Below are 15,728 nucleotides of genomic sequence, written 5' to 3' on the forward strand. Positions count from 1 at the left end.
AGGGGGAGGGGAGCGCTGACTCACCCGCCGCGTCACTGCTGGTGTGTGGGGGGGGGCTCGGCTTGGCGCAACATGTCACATTATATTAGCTTTCATACTATTAACTTCCCCTTGCTCTCTCCATCAGTGGCGTGCCATGGATGGAAGCAAGGGAAGCACTGCTTCCGTAGTTAAGAAATGAAAAAAAAGAAGACATGTGTAAATAATTCAATTTGAATTAGCATGTGTTCCTGTTCAAGGCCACATGCTTCCTCCTCCTCCCTTCCCCTGCTTGATGGGATGGACCAAGTTTCCTTTGTTAATCTCCGTAAGAATTCGTCGCAAATGAAGTGGGTAAGGAAGCAACTTTCGGTTTGCTGGCTAATGCCTGTGATATGGAAGCAAAGGAGTGTGTTCTTTCGATCGTTATGTGAAAATTAACTTTTATGTTTGATTTCAGTCTTGTTGGGTGTTATAGGTAACATTAAGTTTCATTAAAATATTGTTAAGTGCATATTTATAAGAAGCTATCCGCTTTTAAGGGAAGCAAGTCTGATAGTGTGGTAAGATGGGCAGGGGAGAGAGTAGACTACATGCACAGGCCACAGCTAAAATGAATGCTGGCAGACATGACTGTGACTGTGCAATCGAAAGCCTTTAAAAATGAGGGTTTAATAGCAGGATCTTTTCTGAAAAGAAAATCATTATAGAAAGAGGATGACTGACACGAGAGTTGCCAGAACTTAAAGCACAAACCAAATTATGTGTGAGGAAATTTAATTTGGAACAGTATTCTAAAACAGAATGGCTATCTGGTTGCCGTAATATAGCAAAATTGTTTGGGTTTGGTGATATCAACAACCTTCATAAAGCATTGAAATGTCATGAGAACTCTCAGTCTCACATTATTTCAACAGTGCAACTTGTTATGTTCAGGAAATCTCAAACTGACTGTCATCTTGACAATCAAAATGCCTGATGATACTACATAAAGAAACGCTTGATTGATATCATCTGGCAACTTGGCCTGCATGGTCATGACGAAAGTGTGGATTCTATTGACTGAGGTAATTATGTGGAATTAGTTCACTTGTTGAGGAAATATGATCATAAACTCAATGTTCACCTTGAGAACAGTACAGTATTTACAGGTTTATCGAACAGAATGCAAAACGACCTTATTGACTCAATAAGTGACACATTTTGGTGAGTTGATTGCTATCAGTTTGTTTATTAGATACCACTGCTTCCCTAACCAAAAATGGTACTGCACGCCACTGCTCTCCATACTCCTTTCCAGTAATGTGTTATAAAATGATACATCAAGGCTGGAATTCAACACCATTCCCCATGAATAGCATAAAATCATAAACCATCTCCTTTATATAGTATTCTATATTTCAAATATCCACATCAAAATTATCATCATAAATATTCACAAAACAGACAAAATACACTCAAACAACACTTCTTGTCATTACCCACTAAGTAACTTACATTCACGCAACATGCTAGACAATTCATTGTTACGGCAACCAAAAATTGGCGTCCATCGTTTATCTTCCGTCAAAATTGCAACACTTTTTACATTCTACACTTCAACTCTACATGTTTCGGCCCCAAACAGCCATCTTCAGGTGTTTTTACATTACAGATATTTTAGTAAAACTGTGTTAAAAACTGTTACACTGTTTTAATTCGTGTCAAAATCACATGCTGTAGTCTTCTTTTTAAGTAAAACGAGATGAAATCCTTTAAAATTTCTGTTGCATATTATTTCATCTCACCCGGGGTGTCATTTTTGTAAATGTATCAAGTTGTTTTTCTCGGCAGCTTGCCCCTCATGTTCGTGGTCTACTTTCAGTTTTTGATTGTCATATGCTCCTGGTTTGTGTGTGCGTCCTCCACAGCGTGTTGTGTTCTTTACTAGTTAACAGTAACTAGTAGTAAAGATAACATCACACCCTGTGGAGGAAGCACACACAAACCAGGAGCATATGGCAACCAAAAACTGAAAGTAGACCACGAATGTGAGGGGCAAGCTGCCAAGAAAGACACCTTGATACATTTACAAAAATGACAACACCCTGGGTGAGGTGAAATAATATGCAACAGAAATTTTAAAGGATTTTATCTCATTTTATTTAAAAAGAAGACTACAGCGTGATTTTAACACAAATTAAAACAGTGTAGCAGTTTTTAACAGTTTCAATAAAATACACTCAACTCTTGATTATCCAGGGGCGGATTAACCGGGGCTTTTTTGAGGCTTATATGTTGTTTAATATTCATTCATTTTTGTTTCACATGGTGAGTTGTAACACTATTTTCACACTAGTGTGAACCGAGCTCTGCATTTTTTGGTCCCGTTATGCTAACATAATGTTCTAGGGTAGGGGTGAAAGAATGCAAGGATTTGTGGAAAGTTTCAAGGACAGATACATTGCCCCAATTAGCCTCTTTGTATCGATCTTCAAGTGCGTTAGCAAAATGTCAGGGTGTAAAAGGAAGCTTGTTGTGTTAAGTATTCAACAGAAACTCGTATGAGTTGGGCTTCGAAATGTTAAGCAGTGATGAAATCGTAAGGTCAGTCGGGGTGCAGCCAGAAGAGCGGGAAGAAAGTGAGAATGAGGAAGAGGTGGACAGTGTTGCTAGTAAGAAAATATCACATGGTGCTGCTCTAAATCATTTGGAATCCTTACTAGACTATCTCGAGAGTGAAGAGAACAGTTTATTAAGTGACAAGCTAATATTACGTAGGCTTCGTACGGATATCCATAAAAAGGAAAATGCTTTGAAAAAGCAAACGACAATATTAATTTTTTTAAGTGTTAAGTGTGAATATTCGTAAAAAGTGTTGGATGTTGTTGACCACAGTGACTGAAATAACTAATTCATACTTCAGTGTAATGTAAAAAAAGTATTAAATAGGCCATGAAATGACATAAAAATGAGGTTGAATAAATTTAAATACAGGTAGGCCTATAGTATTATGAAGGTACAGTATTACAGTACTACTTTTAATAAAACTTGTCTTAACTGGGTTTTCAATTAATTGGGTTTTCCATCCCCACCATTATCCCGGATAATCGAGTTGAGTGTATCTGTAACATAAAAACACCAGAAGATGGCCGTTTGAGGCCGAAACATGTAGTGTTGAAGGGTAGAATATAAAAAGTGTTGCAATTTTAATGGAAGATAAACAATGGACACTAATTTGAACAACTGCAATGGGATGCTGAAATACAGAACCAAAAATTGCATAATGACAACGATACATCTCTCACTTGAAACACTTTCTATACACAAAAAATAATTATGACACATAAAAAAAGCTTACATCACTGTTCACTTACATTGAGTGGAATTTCAACAGTCCAGGGGGCACCACCAATTTTACAGCACATCTGAATAGCCACTTTTGTAGCTATGGACATCAGTCCCTTGGCAGTCAAGCTCTTGGCCGCTATCACCTGAGTTGGCACTGAAGCATGATATAGTTACTAACCCCTTGCAGCCTAATGTCATGCACAGCACATAAGAGAGAGGCAGATTTGTCTCCAAATTCAAACTGTAACTGATGATGTATTGGGGAGTATCTTGAATATACGGAAGTCCAAATCAAAACCTAGGTGCTCTTACAAACTCTGAACAAAATGGATGCTTACAGTAAAACAACAAGAATTCCAACACCCTTGCGTAATGAGGACATGAACCTATTTGGTTTATAAATTCTAACAAAATCTTAACAAACCAATTACAACAATTTTAATATATTACAACAGCCACTGCAGCTGTAAAAACTTTAGATTTTATACCCAATTGTATATTATCAACATTACATGTATATTTTAATGCTCGGAACATATATTGTAATAGTAGTTTCCAACTGTATTGATGTCTCTCTGATGATGATCTCTAAAGGCCTGAACATATACGGGCATGAAAAAATGAAATAAGAAAAATCTTCACCGGTCACACTGGACGGAACTGTTTAACTTTTTATCTATATAGAAAACTAGGCTTCAGGGGGTCAAAGTTCTGGTCTATTCACAAACAATACATGAAAAAGTAGACTCCATAATTAGCACAGCAATTTATCCAATAGAATACTGCTTATCATGTAAATAAAACTTGGAGCAGCAGTATACATAGTTTTTGAAAACAAGTTAACATATTTATGCACACAGGTGAACTTTCTTTATCTTCTGTAGGCTATAAACATGGCAAGACTGTAGTAGCAAGATACACTTGTAACAAATACCCCATTTTTGATCACAATTAACAGCAACTGCAAATTACCATTTCTAGCCAATAAATAAATGGCACAAAAGTTGCAATTATACAGTCAAATAGGAACACTTACTCACAGAACATTCATACAACTATAGAATATGTATTTGAGGGGGAGGATAGTGGGACTTGGTTTAAAGTATAAATTGCTAAGAGTATGAAATTAGTCCTACATTTACCAGACTGTAGCCAGACTTCTATTACCTTTATTTTTATTCAGAAATATGGTGAAGTGGAGCGAATATGTTCACAAAAATAAAAAGTACTGTTTCTGGGATGGGGAACTCTCTGGCATATCTCTGAAATTGTGTCCACAAATCTAATGAGATTATTCCCAAAACAGAATCATTATATTCCTATCACAACCATGTCACACATATTTAATTCAGTTCTGTACTTCTGAAGCCATTCAGTTGCTTAGGAGAGAATTTCATTTGAATAGGTAGTCTCACTGCACCAAATGACCAGATTTTCATCTGTCTTGCTGACATCAATATATGAAACCTAATCTTCAGCAAATACAGTGGAACCTCGCTTAACGAGCATAATTTGTTCCAGAATCTTACTTGTAATGCGAAACACTCATTAAGCAAAACAATTTTTCCCATATAAATTAATGTAAAATATGATAATGCGTTTCATGCCGAAAAAATACTAAAAAAAATTTTATGTATAACGTTCATTCAAAGAAAATTATATATACATTGTTAAGGAGTGTGAATCATCTTCATCTTTTCTTCTATGTGGAATGAACCAACCCAGAATGCGAATTAAATTTGCAGAAAACAAACAAAAAAAAAATCGAAATATTTGGTTTATTATTTATGATACATATCTAATTCTTTTTTACTAGAGAGCTGTCTAGAGACATTTGTTTTTGCTGATGCTTCAAAATTTGGTGAAAATGCGACAAGCATTATCATTAAAAAAAATTGTAGCGCGCATAGCCACTGCCTTATTAGGGTGATGCTTCTCAATGTACGATGCAACAGTTTCCCATGCTTTCAGCATTTCTCTTATTGTGCCAGAAGATTGTTGCTTTGCTGTTACCTCCTCCTCCTCCTGACAAACTCTCCTCCACAACTTCTTGCTGTGAAAAACAATGCAACTCCATAAGCTCTTCGGTGGTCAGCTCTTGGCTGTGCTCTTCCACAAGCTCAGCGATATCATTGTTATCCACCTCCAGCCCCATGATCTTGACCAAAGACACAATCTCGTTGACTACAGGCTCCACGGGTACTATCTCGGGCCCCTCAAAGTCACATTCGACAACAAACTCTGGCCAAAGCTTCTTCCAAGCAGAAGTGAGGGTTCTCCTGGTAACCCCTTCCCACACCTTTTCGATCATCTTGAGGCAGACAACGATGCGGAAGTGATATTTTCAAAACTCTCTGAGAGTGAGATTGGTCCCTTCAGTCACCTCAAAACAACACTCGAAGAGTGCTTTAGTGTACAGCTCCTTAAAGTTAGAAATAACCTACTGGTCCATAGGCTGGAGTAACGGAGTGGTGTTGGGAGGCAGAAACTGGATCTTGATGAATTTAAATTCTTCAAGGAGGTCATCTTGTAGATCTGGAGGATGGGCAGGAGCGTTGTCCATAACAAGCAAGACATGGAGTGGCAAATTCATCTCAAGCAAATATTTTCTCACAGAAGGACCAAACACTTCATTGATCCATTCAGTAAAAAGGTCACGTGTCACCCAAGCCTTGTTGTTGGACCTCCACATCACATTTAGCCTGCTCTTCTGGACTTTACACTTCTTGAAGGCTCGTGGAGTTTCTGAATGGTAAACAAGCAGCGGTTTAATTTTCAAATCGCCACTTGCATTGGCGCAAAATAGCAGCGTGAGATGGTCTTTCATTGGCTTATGGCCGAGCAATACATTATCCTCTGCTGTTATATAGGTTCGCTTTGGCATCTTTTCCCAGAAGAGACCCGCCTCGTCACAATTAAAAACCTGTTGCGGCAGGTAACGCTCAGAATCTATGAGCTTCTTGAAGTCTCCGATGAAGTTCTCTGCTGCCTTTGTGTTGGAGCTTGCTGCTTCACAGTGCCTTACAATGCTGTGGATGCTGGTTCTTCTCTTAAACTTCTCAAACCACCCACGGCTTCCCTTAAATGCTTCTTCTTTGGCCGTTGATGATCCTGGCATCTTCTTAACGAGGTTGGTGAAAATCACTTTCTCCTTCTCACAAATGATGTTCTCATTAATAGTGTCACCTTGCAATTGCTTTTCGTTTATTCATATGGGGAGCAACCTTTCAACATCGTCAAGAATACATAACTGTTGCGGAGATATTCTTGTCACTCCCTTTGAAGCATCTATCTCCTTAATCTTGTCCTTGTTCTTGAGGATAGTACAAATCATTCATGTAGACCAATTTTATGTGCGTGCTAGATCAGCCACGCTCACACCTTGTTCTCACTTTTCAATGATTTTATGTTTCATTTCTACGGTTATTTTATTCTCTTATGGCTGTCTTTTTGCGGCTCTTTCTTCGGGGACATTTTTGCAAGGGTTATTAAACTTTGCACACAAAAAAAAATCACAAATAATATGTCTGAACACAAGTTTCGAAAAATGTATGATCACAAGCAACACTAAGAAGCTAGCAGAATGAGTGCTAAACAGACTGATGTAGCAAGCGCGCAATCTGGGACTTCCCCTCTCATCACTCGTTATGCGAAACGTTGCTCATTAAGCGAGGCATTTTTTTACAATTTCTTTTGCTCGTTATGAGAGGTGCTCGTTAAGCGAGGTTCCGCTGTAAACGTCTTCACCGTCCAAATGCAAAATTTTTATTCTTGTCTCCTATCCTATGTACACATGTTTTGACCTCACAAGCCCATCCTCAGGCTTAATTACTCTACTAAAATTGTTGTACTGCCAGTTCCATTTAGTCCTGTGTAGAATGTGCTGTTACTTTTCAATAAAAATCCTCTGAAATCCATAAAATACTGGTACCTGCTGATTGCCAACTGTGTACAATATGTTTCTTTTTGATGGTATGTTGGTGTTGTACTTTGTTGAGTTATCCTGACTGTGTGTGTGTAGTGTAGTGCAACTACAGTGGAATGACATTGTAACAATTTAGTAACTACACCAGAGGATGGCCTTGTGAGGCTGAAACATGTTGCAGAAGTGTATGTAGGATAGACAAGGATAAAAACGTTACATTTGGACAGTGAAAACGCTTTATCCACTGAAGATTAGTAATACAACAGGATATTGAAGTACAATAATATGAAATCTGAGTTTCAGGTCCCTAATGGTTTATGTTCCCAATTACATATGCAGCAAAACAGAAATAGCTCACCTGCTCTGTCCACACAACACTTCTTTTTGATCGCAGAATAGCAGTCCAAGCGATTACTTGAAACAATGCACATTATCAGCTGGGGGTCTATGCTTGAGATTACTTCTTCCAATGCCCGAACATATGATACTATAAAATCATTTCCAATATCATGGCTAGAAGAAAAAAAAAGCACATTAATATTCTACTTTGATCAACACCTCTGTTCCAAAAATACCAATTCCCAACAAACATAAAACATGACAAAAAACTTTATTAACAGTGTTCCAGGGATTATTGTATGGTGTAAATGTAAAGCATGGAGACATGTGGGCAATGAATTGACACTGTTTTGTGCTTGGAATGTAATTTATACCTGCAAGTCCCAGGACTGATGGTACAAAAATTAATACACTGTCACTCACACACACTGCCTTCAAAATAATCTGCTCTTGCACTAAACTGTGACTTTTCTGAATGTCATTGAAGCAGCCTTGAAAGATATTTTCTGGACTTTTGTGCAGTTCTGCTGTTGTGATGGCTTACTTACATCACTGCCAGCATAATGAAGGCTTTCTTGTAGTTCTTTAAGTTGTGGGCATAAGGAAAAATTACACAGAAACAGTAACCAAAATGTCACTCATAGAAGATTCAGTGTGTGGCCTTGCAATGTCATGCAGAACAAACACCTTTCCTGATGCTCACGATTTTGGATGTCAGCTAATTTTCAAGCATAAATTCCTTGTTCACTCTACCTTCACAGCTGCAATAAATGAATCAATGTTGCTTTTGTTTATACCATCTGAGCACAAACTTCTTTGAGGCTAGTAAGCCAGTACCTCTCCACTTTGTTTTCATGATCTCAGGGTCGTAAAGCAGGTAACAGGCTCCTTCTTCCCAAATAACAAAGGGATGTGTCATCAGTGCCTTCCATTTCCAAAAGGTTAGCACAAATATCAGAACAAGTCTCCATTTTTCCATGTAAGCTTGTTGTACCACAGTAAACAGTGAGGTGTGTAGCTGGTTGAGGCACTATGTTACAGCCTGGAAGATCACAGGTTTGATGCCCAATAAGGTCACTGGATTTTTCAACTGACCTAATTTTGCAAGCTGTATTATGGCCGTGGGATCAACTCAGCCTCTAATAGAAATGAGTACCAGGAATCTTCCTGGGGGTAAAGGGCAGCCTCAGCATAAGGTTGACAACTTCATCACCATCTGTGAGCCAACTGTCTAGAAAAATGTGGAAGCCTCGATGTCTCACAACCCTATGGGCCTCCAGTCAGTTACAGTGACAGCTTTACCTTTTTTTTATCTTTGCCATCCTTTACATAACTGGCTGAACCACTGTATGCATGAACAAGACACTGTTGCGTCACCATACACTTGCGGTAACAGGATGTAAGCCTTGGTAGTACTTTTCCTCAGGGTAAATGACAATGACATGCACCTGTACACATCCACTGATACCCTCAATCAGGATATGAATGAACACGTATAAATTTGCAAGGAGATGCAGTGCTGACAACACAGGTCAGGTCCTGGAACTTCGCAATATTTTCGGATTCATCCCCACAAAATGGAAAACTTCTACTACACTTAATGTAGCCTCTGTGCTAGCAGAGGCTAGCCACTGTCTTATAGCTGCAATGACACAATCGTTGTCTGGAAAATGTTGCCCACGTAGTCCATCTTTCATAGGCCCAAATCTGAAGGTGCTAAATTGGGGCTATAAGGTGGATGCGGTAGGACAGTCAAGCCAAACTTTGCATTGTGCGCGGTGGTCGCAAAACTGGTATGGGGTCTAGCTTTATCGTCTTGCAAGCAAAAGGTTGTCTGCTTCTCTGGCCTGACTCGGGAAATGCGGGCTTTCAGCTTAGTCAGCGTCATCTTGTAACATTCAGAATTGACAGTCTCACCAGGCTCCAGGAAATCCAACAAAATTAAACCCCACCTATCCCAAAAGATCATGCACATCACTTTCCCTGCCGATGGCTGTCTTAAACTTCTCTTTTCTTGGGGAATCTGGATGTCGCCACTCTATGGACTGTCTTTTGGATTCCAGCTCGTAGTGCTGACACCACGTCTCATCTCCGGTGATGATGCTGTCCAGAAACCTGTCACCTTCAGCCTCAAACTGGTGCAACAGGTCCTGACAGACTTCCATTCGATGAGTTTTGTGGTCCTGTGTAAGCATCCGCAGGACCCACATGGAACAAACTTTGCTATAATCCAGCTTCCCCAACATCGTTTCCAATGCATTACAGCCGATATTAAGCCGTGCACACAGTTCCATGGTTGTTATCTGCCGATCTGTACAGATGAGCTGATCGACGCACTGTTCATTGTGAGGAGTGGCAGCTGAGCAGGGATGCCCAGGGCGTGGCTTGTCACGCACTTCACTTTTGCCACTGTTGAAACACACTACCCACCACCTTGCTGTGCTGACATCCACTGTATCATATCCGTACACCTTTAGCAAGTGTTGATGGATGTCAATGGGTGCAATTTATTCGGCAGTGAGAAATTCAACAACACATCTCTGTTTCGTACATACTTCTGTCAGACGCCATTTTGGTAGACTGCTCTGCTGTCACTATCTGTCTCACGACAACCAAACTAACAGTACACTGGTGGCAAGGTTCAACCTTTACTACAACATCACCAACATCCAGCTCAGATGTTACATATTAACACAAAAAATAGGAGGCATTATATACGGAACGCCCTTCATATGTAAATATATGCTTCATGTGGCTTAGTTGCTAACTTTTATTCAAATGAGCATTACTGGCAACACAACATTCTCGTACCTCAACCCACAAGAGTGGATGAAGAGCCTCAACACAAACATAAAAGCATAGCTGCTAATATATCACAATAAATAAAAAAGAAAACACTTTCACTATTCACAACAAACCTACAAACAACATCTGACACTTTCTAGAACATAAATGCACAGGTAATTTGCATAACTCTTAATGCACACTTAACTCCCATAAAGATCCTCAAGTAAACAGGGACTGACCATAATCAGACAGTATCACAAATTAAATTTTATCTACTAAAGTCCAGTTACTCCTACCCACAAAGCAGCAGTCATACTGAGCGTGCTCTCATTTCTCATAGAAATGGTAATAAACAAATCCACGGTTTAGCAGTGTCCCCTGGCACATGCAAGCTTAAAGTAAAAGAAAGCACTAATGGTGAAAACTACATAAACCAGAAATACATGGATGTTCGATCTTAATACAACTGACAAATTGCAACAAACCACATTGACGCCATTCCTCTCTGATGTTTGTGCCACACATGCAATGTTTTACTTTACTGACATCACAGTACTTAACACAGGCACATGTGATATTGCTGAACTTTCGTAACCTTTGTGCCATTAAACAAATTCAGATCAGACAGTATGACTCATATGTAGTTTATGTGTTACAGAAAAGTTATTAATTTTCTCCAGTTTTACCAGCAGCCATGAGAAAACAACATTCACTGTTTATCTTTTAAGAAATTTATACATTTCCAGGTTGTAAATTGTCCATGATGAGTACTTCTTATAGCATCAACTTTACAAGCTGTTGAGAATTCCTGTTACAACAGACATCCACTGCATTACAGTCTTAAGGAAAAGCACACATTATTGTAGCAACTTTTATACTTGGTATTTACTAATACTTGTAAGTCAGAGTAAAAGGTCTAGTACTTTAAAATGCAGATATAAAGTGAACCTATTGAAAAAAGCTTTGATAAATTATGTCATGCATGGAATCAGAATAAATTCATGCTATGCACATTTCTTCATCCTAAGCATATGTAATGACAATTTCAAATTTACAGTTACTATGTATTCCAAAGGACTATCATATGTGGGTCATCAAGGAAATACATATGAGGGGCGTTCAAGTTCTAAGGTCTCCGATTTTTTTCCTCAGGACTGGGAGCAGATAGACACATGCGGTTTAATTTAAAATATGTGTGTACTCTTTGTGAATGCGTGACAGAGATGGCAGCACTGTACGGCACACAGAACTCTAGTGGTGACGACGAGAGTGAGGAGTGTTTTTGATACTTAAGATGGCGATGTTTACGTTACCAGAAAAGTGAGTAACCATTCATTTTCTCCACTTGTGTGATGCGACACCCATTGAAATTCATCGTCAGTTGAGTCAGATGTGTGGTGATGGTGTCATGAATGTGAACAATGTACGTTCGTGGGTGCAATAGTTCAAAGAAGGCCGAACATCGTGTGACAACGAACCAAAACAATCTCGGCCTCGCACCAGCCGGTCTGACAACATGGTCGAGCGGGTTGAGAAAGTTGTTTTGGAGGATCGCTGATTGAATGTGGAAAACACTGCCTCCAAAGTTAGCATTTCTGTGGGATCTGTGAACACAATCCTGCATGAAGACCTGTGAATGCGGAAAGTGTCCTCCAGGTGGGTGCCACGAATGCTGGCAGACGACCACAAGGCTGCGCACATGGCAATTTGCCAGGCGATGTTGACACGTGATGAAAGCATGAATGGGACTTTCTTTTCATCAACTGTGACAATGGATGAGACATGGATGCCGTTTTTCAATCCTGAAACAAAGCGCCAGTCAGCTCAATGGAAGCACACAGACTCAACACCACCAAAAAAATTTTGGGTAAGCGCCAGTGCTGAAAAAATGATGGTGGCCATGTTTTGGGACAGCGATGGCGTAATCCTTACTCATTGCGTTCCAAAGGGCACTACGGTGACAGGTGCATCCTACCAAGATGTTTTGAAGAACAAGCTCCTTCCAGCACTGCGAGAAAAACGGCCGGAAAAGGCTGCTCGTGTGCTCTTTCACCAGGACAATGCACCAGCACATCGGGCATACACGACGCAGCCGTTTCTTCATGAAAACAACCTTGAAGTGGTTCCTCATGCTCCCTATTCATCTGACCTGGCTCCTAGCGATTTTTGGCTTTTCCCAACGATGAAAGACACTCTCTGTGGTCGCACATTCACCAGTCGTGCCGCTATTGCATCAGCGATTTTACAGTGGTCAAAACAGACTCCTACAGAAACGTTCACAGCGGCCATGGAATCATGGTGTCGACGTTGTGAAAAATGTGTACTGCTGCAGGGAGATTACGTTGAAAAGTGACAGAAGTTTCAAATTTTTTGTATGATTATTGTGTGAGAAAAAAAATCAGAGACTTACAACTTGAACGCACAATGTATTTTGGCTGGTGCATGCTAACTGAAGGACAAAGGACAAAGTCTGTGAAGGAATATTATCTCTAAGAAAATTATCAACAAAAGTCTTCCTCAAAACCTGAAATGGAGAGACACATCTAACAATGCCTCACAGCCAGATAAATATGATGCAGCACTGTCAAGAAGCAAAACACCAAATCCCCTTTCTAATTTTAAAAGTTACAGCACAAAGTAACTCACAAATGTGGATGCGGGACGACAAACCGCATACCCTGAGCAGCACGAATCATAGTGGTTACAAAGCTCTGAGTATCTCTTTTCAGTCTGTTTGGACAGATCACAACCCAATTCTTGAGTGTAGGAATCACCAACAATGGGTTACCTGGGAATGAAAAATGTATACCAATAACACAATCTAAATTTTAAAATAAATAACTTTGGCCACTTCCAAATCCACAAGATTTTATATAGTTTCCTTCCTACTTCTTTCTCTTTAAGTCACTTCTTCACAATGTAGAAACTCGAACAAAGCCATCCATCCTGTTAACAACTAAGAACTGGCTGATAACATACAAGCCATTTTCATGCCACCAAAAATGACCTTGTTGAAACAAATGGAGCAATAACTAACAATATTAAAAGCTTTATCTTAGGGAGACCAAGTATTATTATGAATAAGAGACAAGAGACACTGATAACCTTCATGTGTGTCTGCTCACTTCCACAATGCCATAACACTTATAACAAATGTCTACTGGTCAAAGGAATACATTCCATTTTTCTCTACAAATTTGATACCTTTATGCTCCAATTAATATTTTGTGAATCATACTTAAAGAGGGCTGCAGAAAAGCATACAGGTCTTTCAAACTGTCTGTTGTCTTATTTTAACCAAAACTAGAATCAGTCAACAAACTTCAGTAAAAATGCAAAATATAAAGTTTCAAGAAAACTGGCTTAGCAAATGTGCACTCTTTTTGCAACTCTCCATAGCACACCTTCCAAAAAGAATAAACTCTGCCACACCCATAGAATATTTTTAAACCTTAGTGCCAAGCTGTGATATACTTCAAAGTCTGGATGGAAATGGCTTTGAAGATTATATATTTCAACCATTTCCAGATATCTATTAGAGCATGCATTTTTATGAAGCATACTATCTCCTGAATTGTAAAGCTATGTAGTTCAGAGAAATGTATCACCTCCAACTTAGGGGTCAAACAGCCAATAAATAAACCAGCATGAAAGAGGCACTCTGCTTGACACCTGCTCCCTGCTGACTTATTCTTCAACCCCAAAGATGGGGCAACATGTTCCTCTGTATTGTTGATGGATGTCTACTAATCTACACATGTCCAGATGAAAGGTACCCAAATTAAAATAATCATATCTCAGAAAACCTTTATCATACACATTTATGGGTTACACCATTACAAAGGGAAACTATCAAAGTTTTTTCTGAGTATATAACTTTCTCAATAAATTTCAATGTGGGCTTGCTTGGTGGCACTACAAATATCCAGATGATATTCAACTTCATTCCATGTTGCTTGAAGCAGGTTTGGTGTTCCCATAGGCACAGTGTTCCTTACATGGTCTTTCATGTGTTGACGGTCGATCTTAACCTGGTAGACAATGTTCCTCATGTAACCCCACAAGAAAAAATCCCATGGGGTTAATTTTGGTGACGCAGGAGGCCAAGCGATTGGTCCACAACTGCCAATCCATCTCTCTGTCCAGGTGATTCCTAATATGGTGGCACCCCATCTTGTTGGAGGAAAGTTTGAGGTGGTAATTGGGGCAGTACATATTGTTCCAGCATGACCAAGTACCAAGATGTGGTCACAGTCTTTTACCTCTGGAGCCGCCTCTCTCCAACTTACATGTGACCCGTGAATTTTGACTGCCCCAAATCCTGCAGCTGTACCTGTTTACAACTCCACTGACATAAAATGTCGCCTTGTCCAAAAAGCACACTTGGCAGAGGAAATCAGGTGACATGTCATTCTTTCTAGAATGTCCACAGTGAAGTATGTGCGTGCTAGTTGGTCACTCCGTTTTAGGACATGAATCATTTGTATCTTGTAAGCTCTTAGGCGAAGCCTTTTGTGTAGTACATCGTGCACTGCTGCACGTGAAATTTGTGCATAACTGTAAGCTAGTAGCATGAATTTATTTATCAAGACTTCACTGGAATGCCTCTCTAATGTAACTGACATTTTCTTCAGAGGTCCATATGTCTTTCCAGGAGATTTTACATACAAGAGAGTACTTGTTGTCCTCAGTTTGTTGTCCCAGAACCAAATGCTTTCCTATGTAGGAGGCTGACATCCATACTGCATTCTAAAACAACAGTGGACAGCCATAAGAGATTGCAACTCTGCTAGCCACACCACACATTGAACCTGTTCCTGTGGTGTCAACATCGTTACTGGGCTCTCTGAAGGTCACCAGTTGGCCCATGTGTACAAGTCAGGCATGACAAAAACATTCAGAGTTTTCCTTTCTGATGAGATAAACCGGGACACATGTACAACAATTAGTTCCTGATATATATATATTTTTTTGACACCTTCCATCTGGACATGTGTACATGGCATTACAATAAAAATCATAATCTTCACAGTCACTGCTTTGAGAACCTCAACTACAACATAACATTTTTATGGATTTTAAGAATTCTCATTACATCAAGGTGGTGCTGTATTTAGGAATGACTGCACTCACAAAAATATTAAAATCAGACTAAATTTGGCGAATGCTTGCTACCATTCTATTCAGGATCTTTCATCTGTCTCCAGACTATGCACATAAAGATTCTGCCAGTTTTGTATGGTTCTCAAGCATGGTCATTTACATTTGGGGAAGAACAAAGACTAGTGGTGCTCGAAAACAAAGTGCTGAGAATATCTGAACTCGAGAAGGAAGTAATAAGGCTCTGGAGAAGATTGCTTAGTGATGA

At 39.5% G+C, this 15,728-nt stretch overlaps 1 protein-coding gene across 2 annotated transcripts in view; it reads right to left on the reverse strand.

Annotated features, from left to right (window-relative positions):
- Positions 1–15,728, reverse strand: part of LOC111862336 (piwi-like protein Siwi) — a 63,181-nt gene that overhangs the window by 16,122 nt on the left and 31,331 nt on the right. For both annotated transcript variants that reach the window (XM_023847636.2, XM_023847637.2), the window contains exons 11-13: positions 13,007–13,148; positions 7,593–7,747; positions 3,336–3,463 (exon numbers count right to left, since the gene is read on the reverse strand). In XM_023847636.2, the coding sequence (XP_023703404.1) occupies positions 3,336–3,463; positions 7,593–7,747; positions 13,007–13,148 (425 nt within the window). The remainder of the gene's footprint in view (positions 1–3,335; positions 3,464–7,592; positions 7,748–13,006; positions 13,149–15,728) is intronic.

This window comes from Cryptotermes secundus, unplaced genomic scaffold, assembly GCF_002891405.2.
Source record: "Cryptotermes secundus unplaced genomic scaffold, Csec_1.0 scaffold408, whole genome shotgun sequence".
Classification (NCBI taxonomy): Eukaryota; Metazoa; Arthropoda; class Insecta; order Blattodea; family Kalotermitidae; genus Cryptotermes; species Cryptotermes secundus.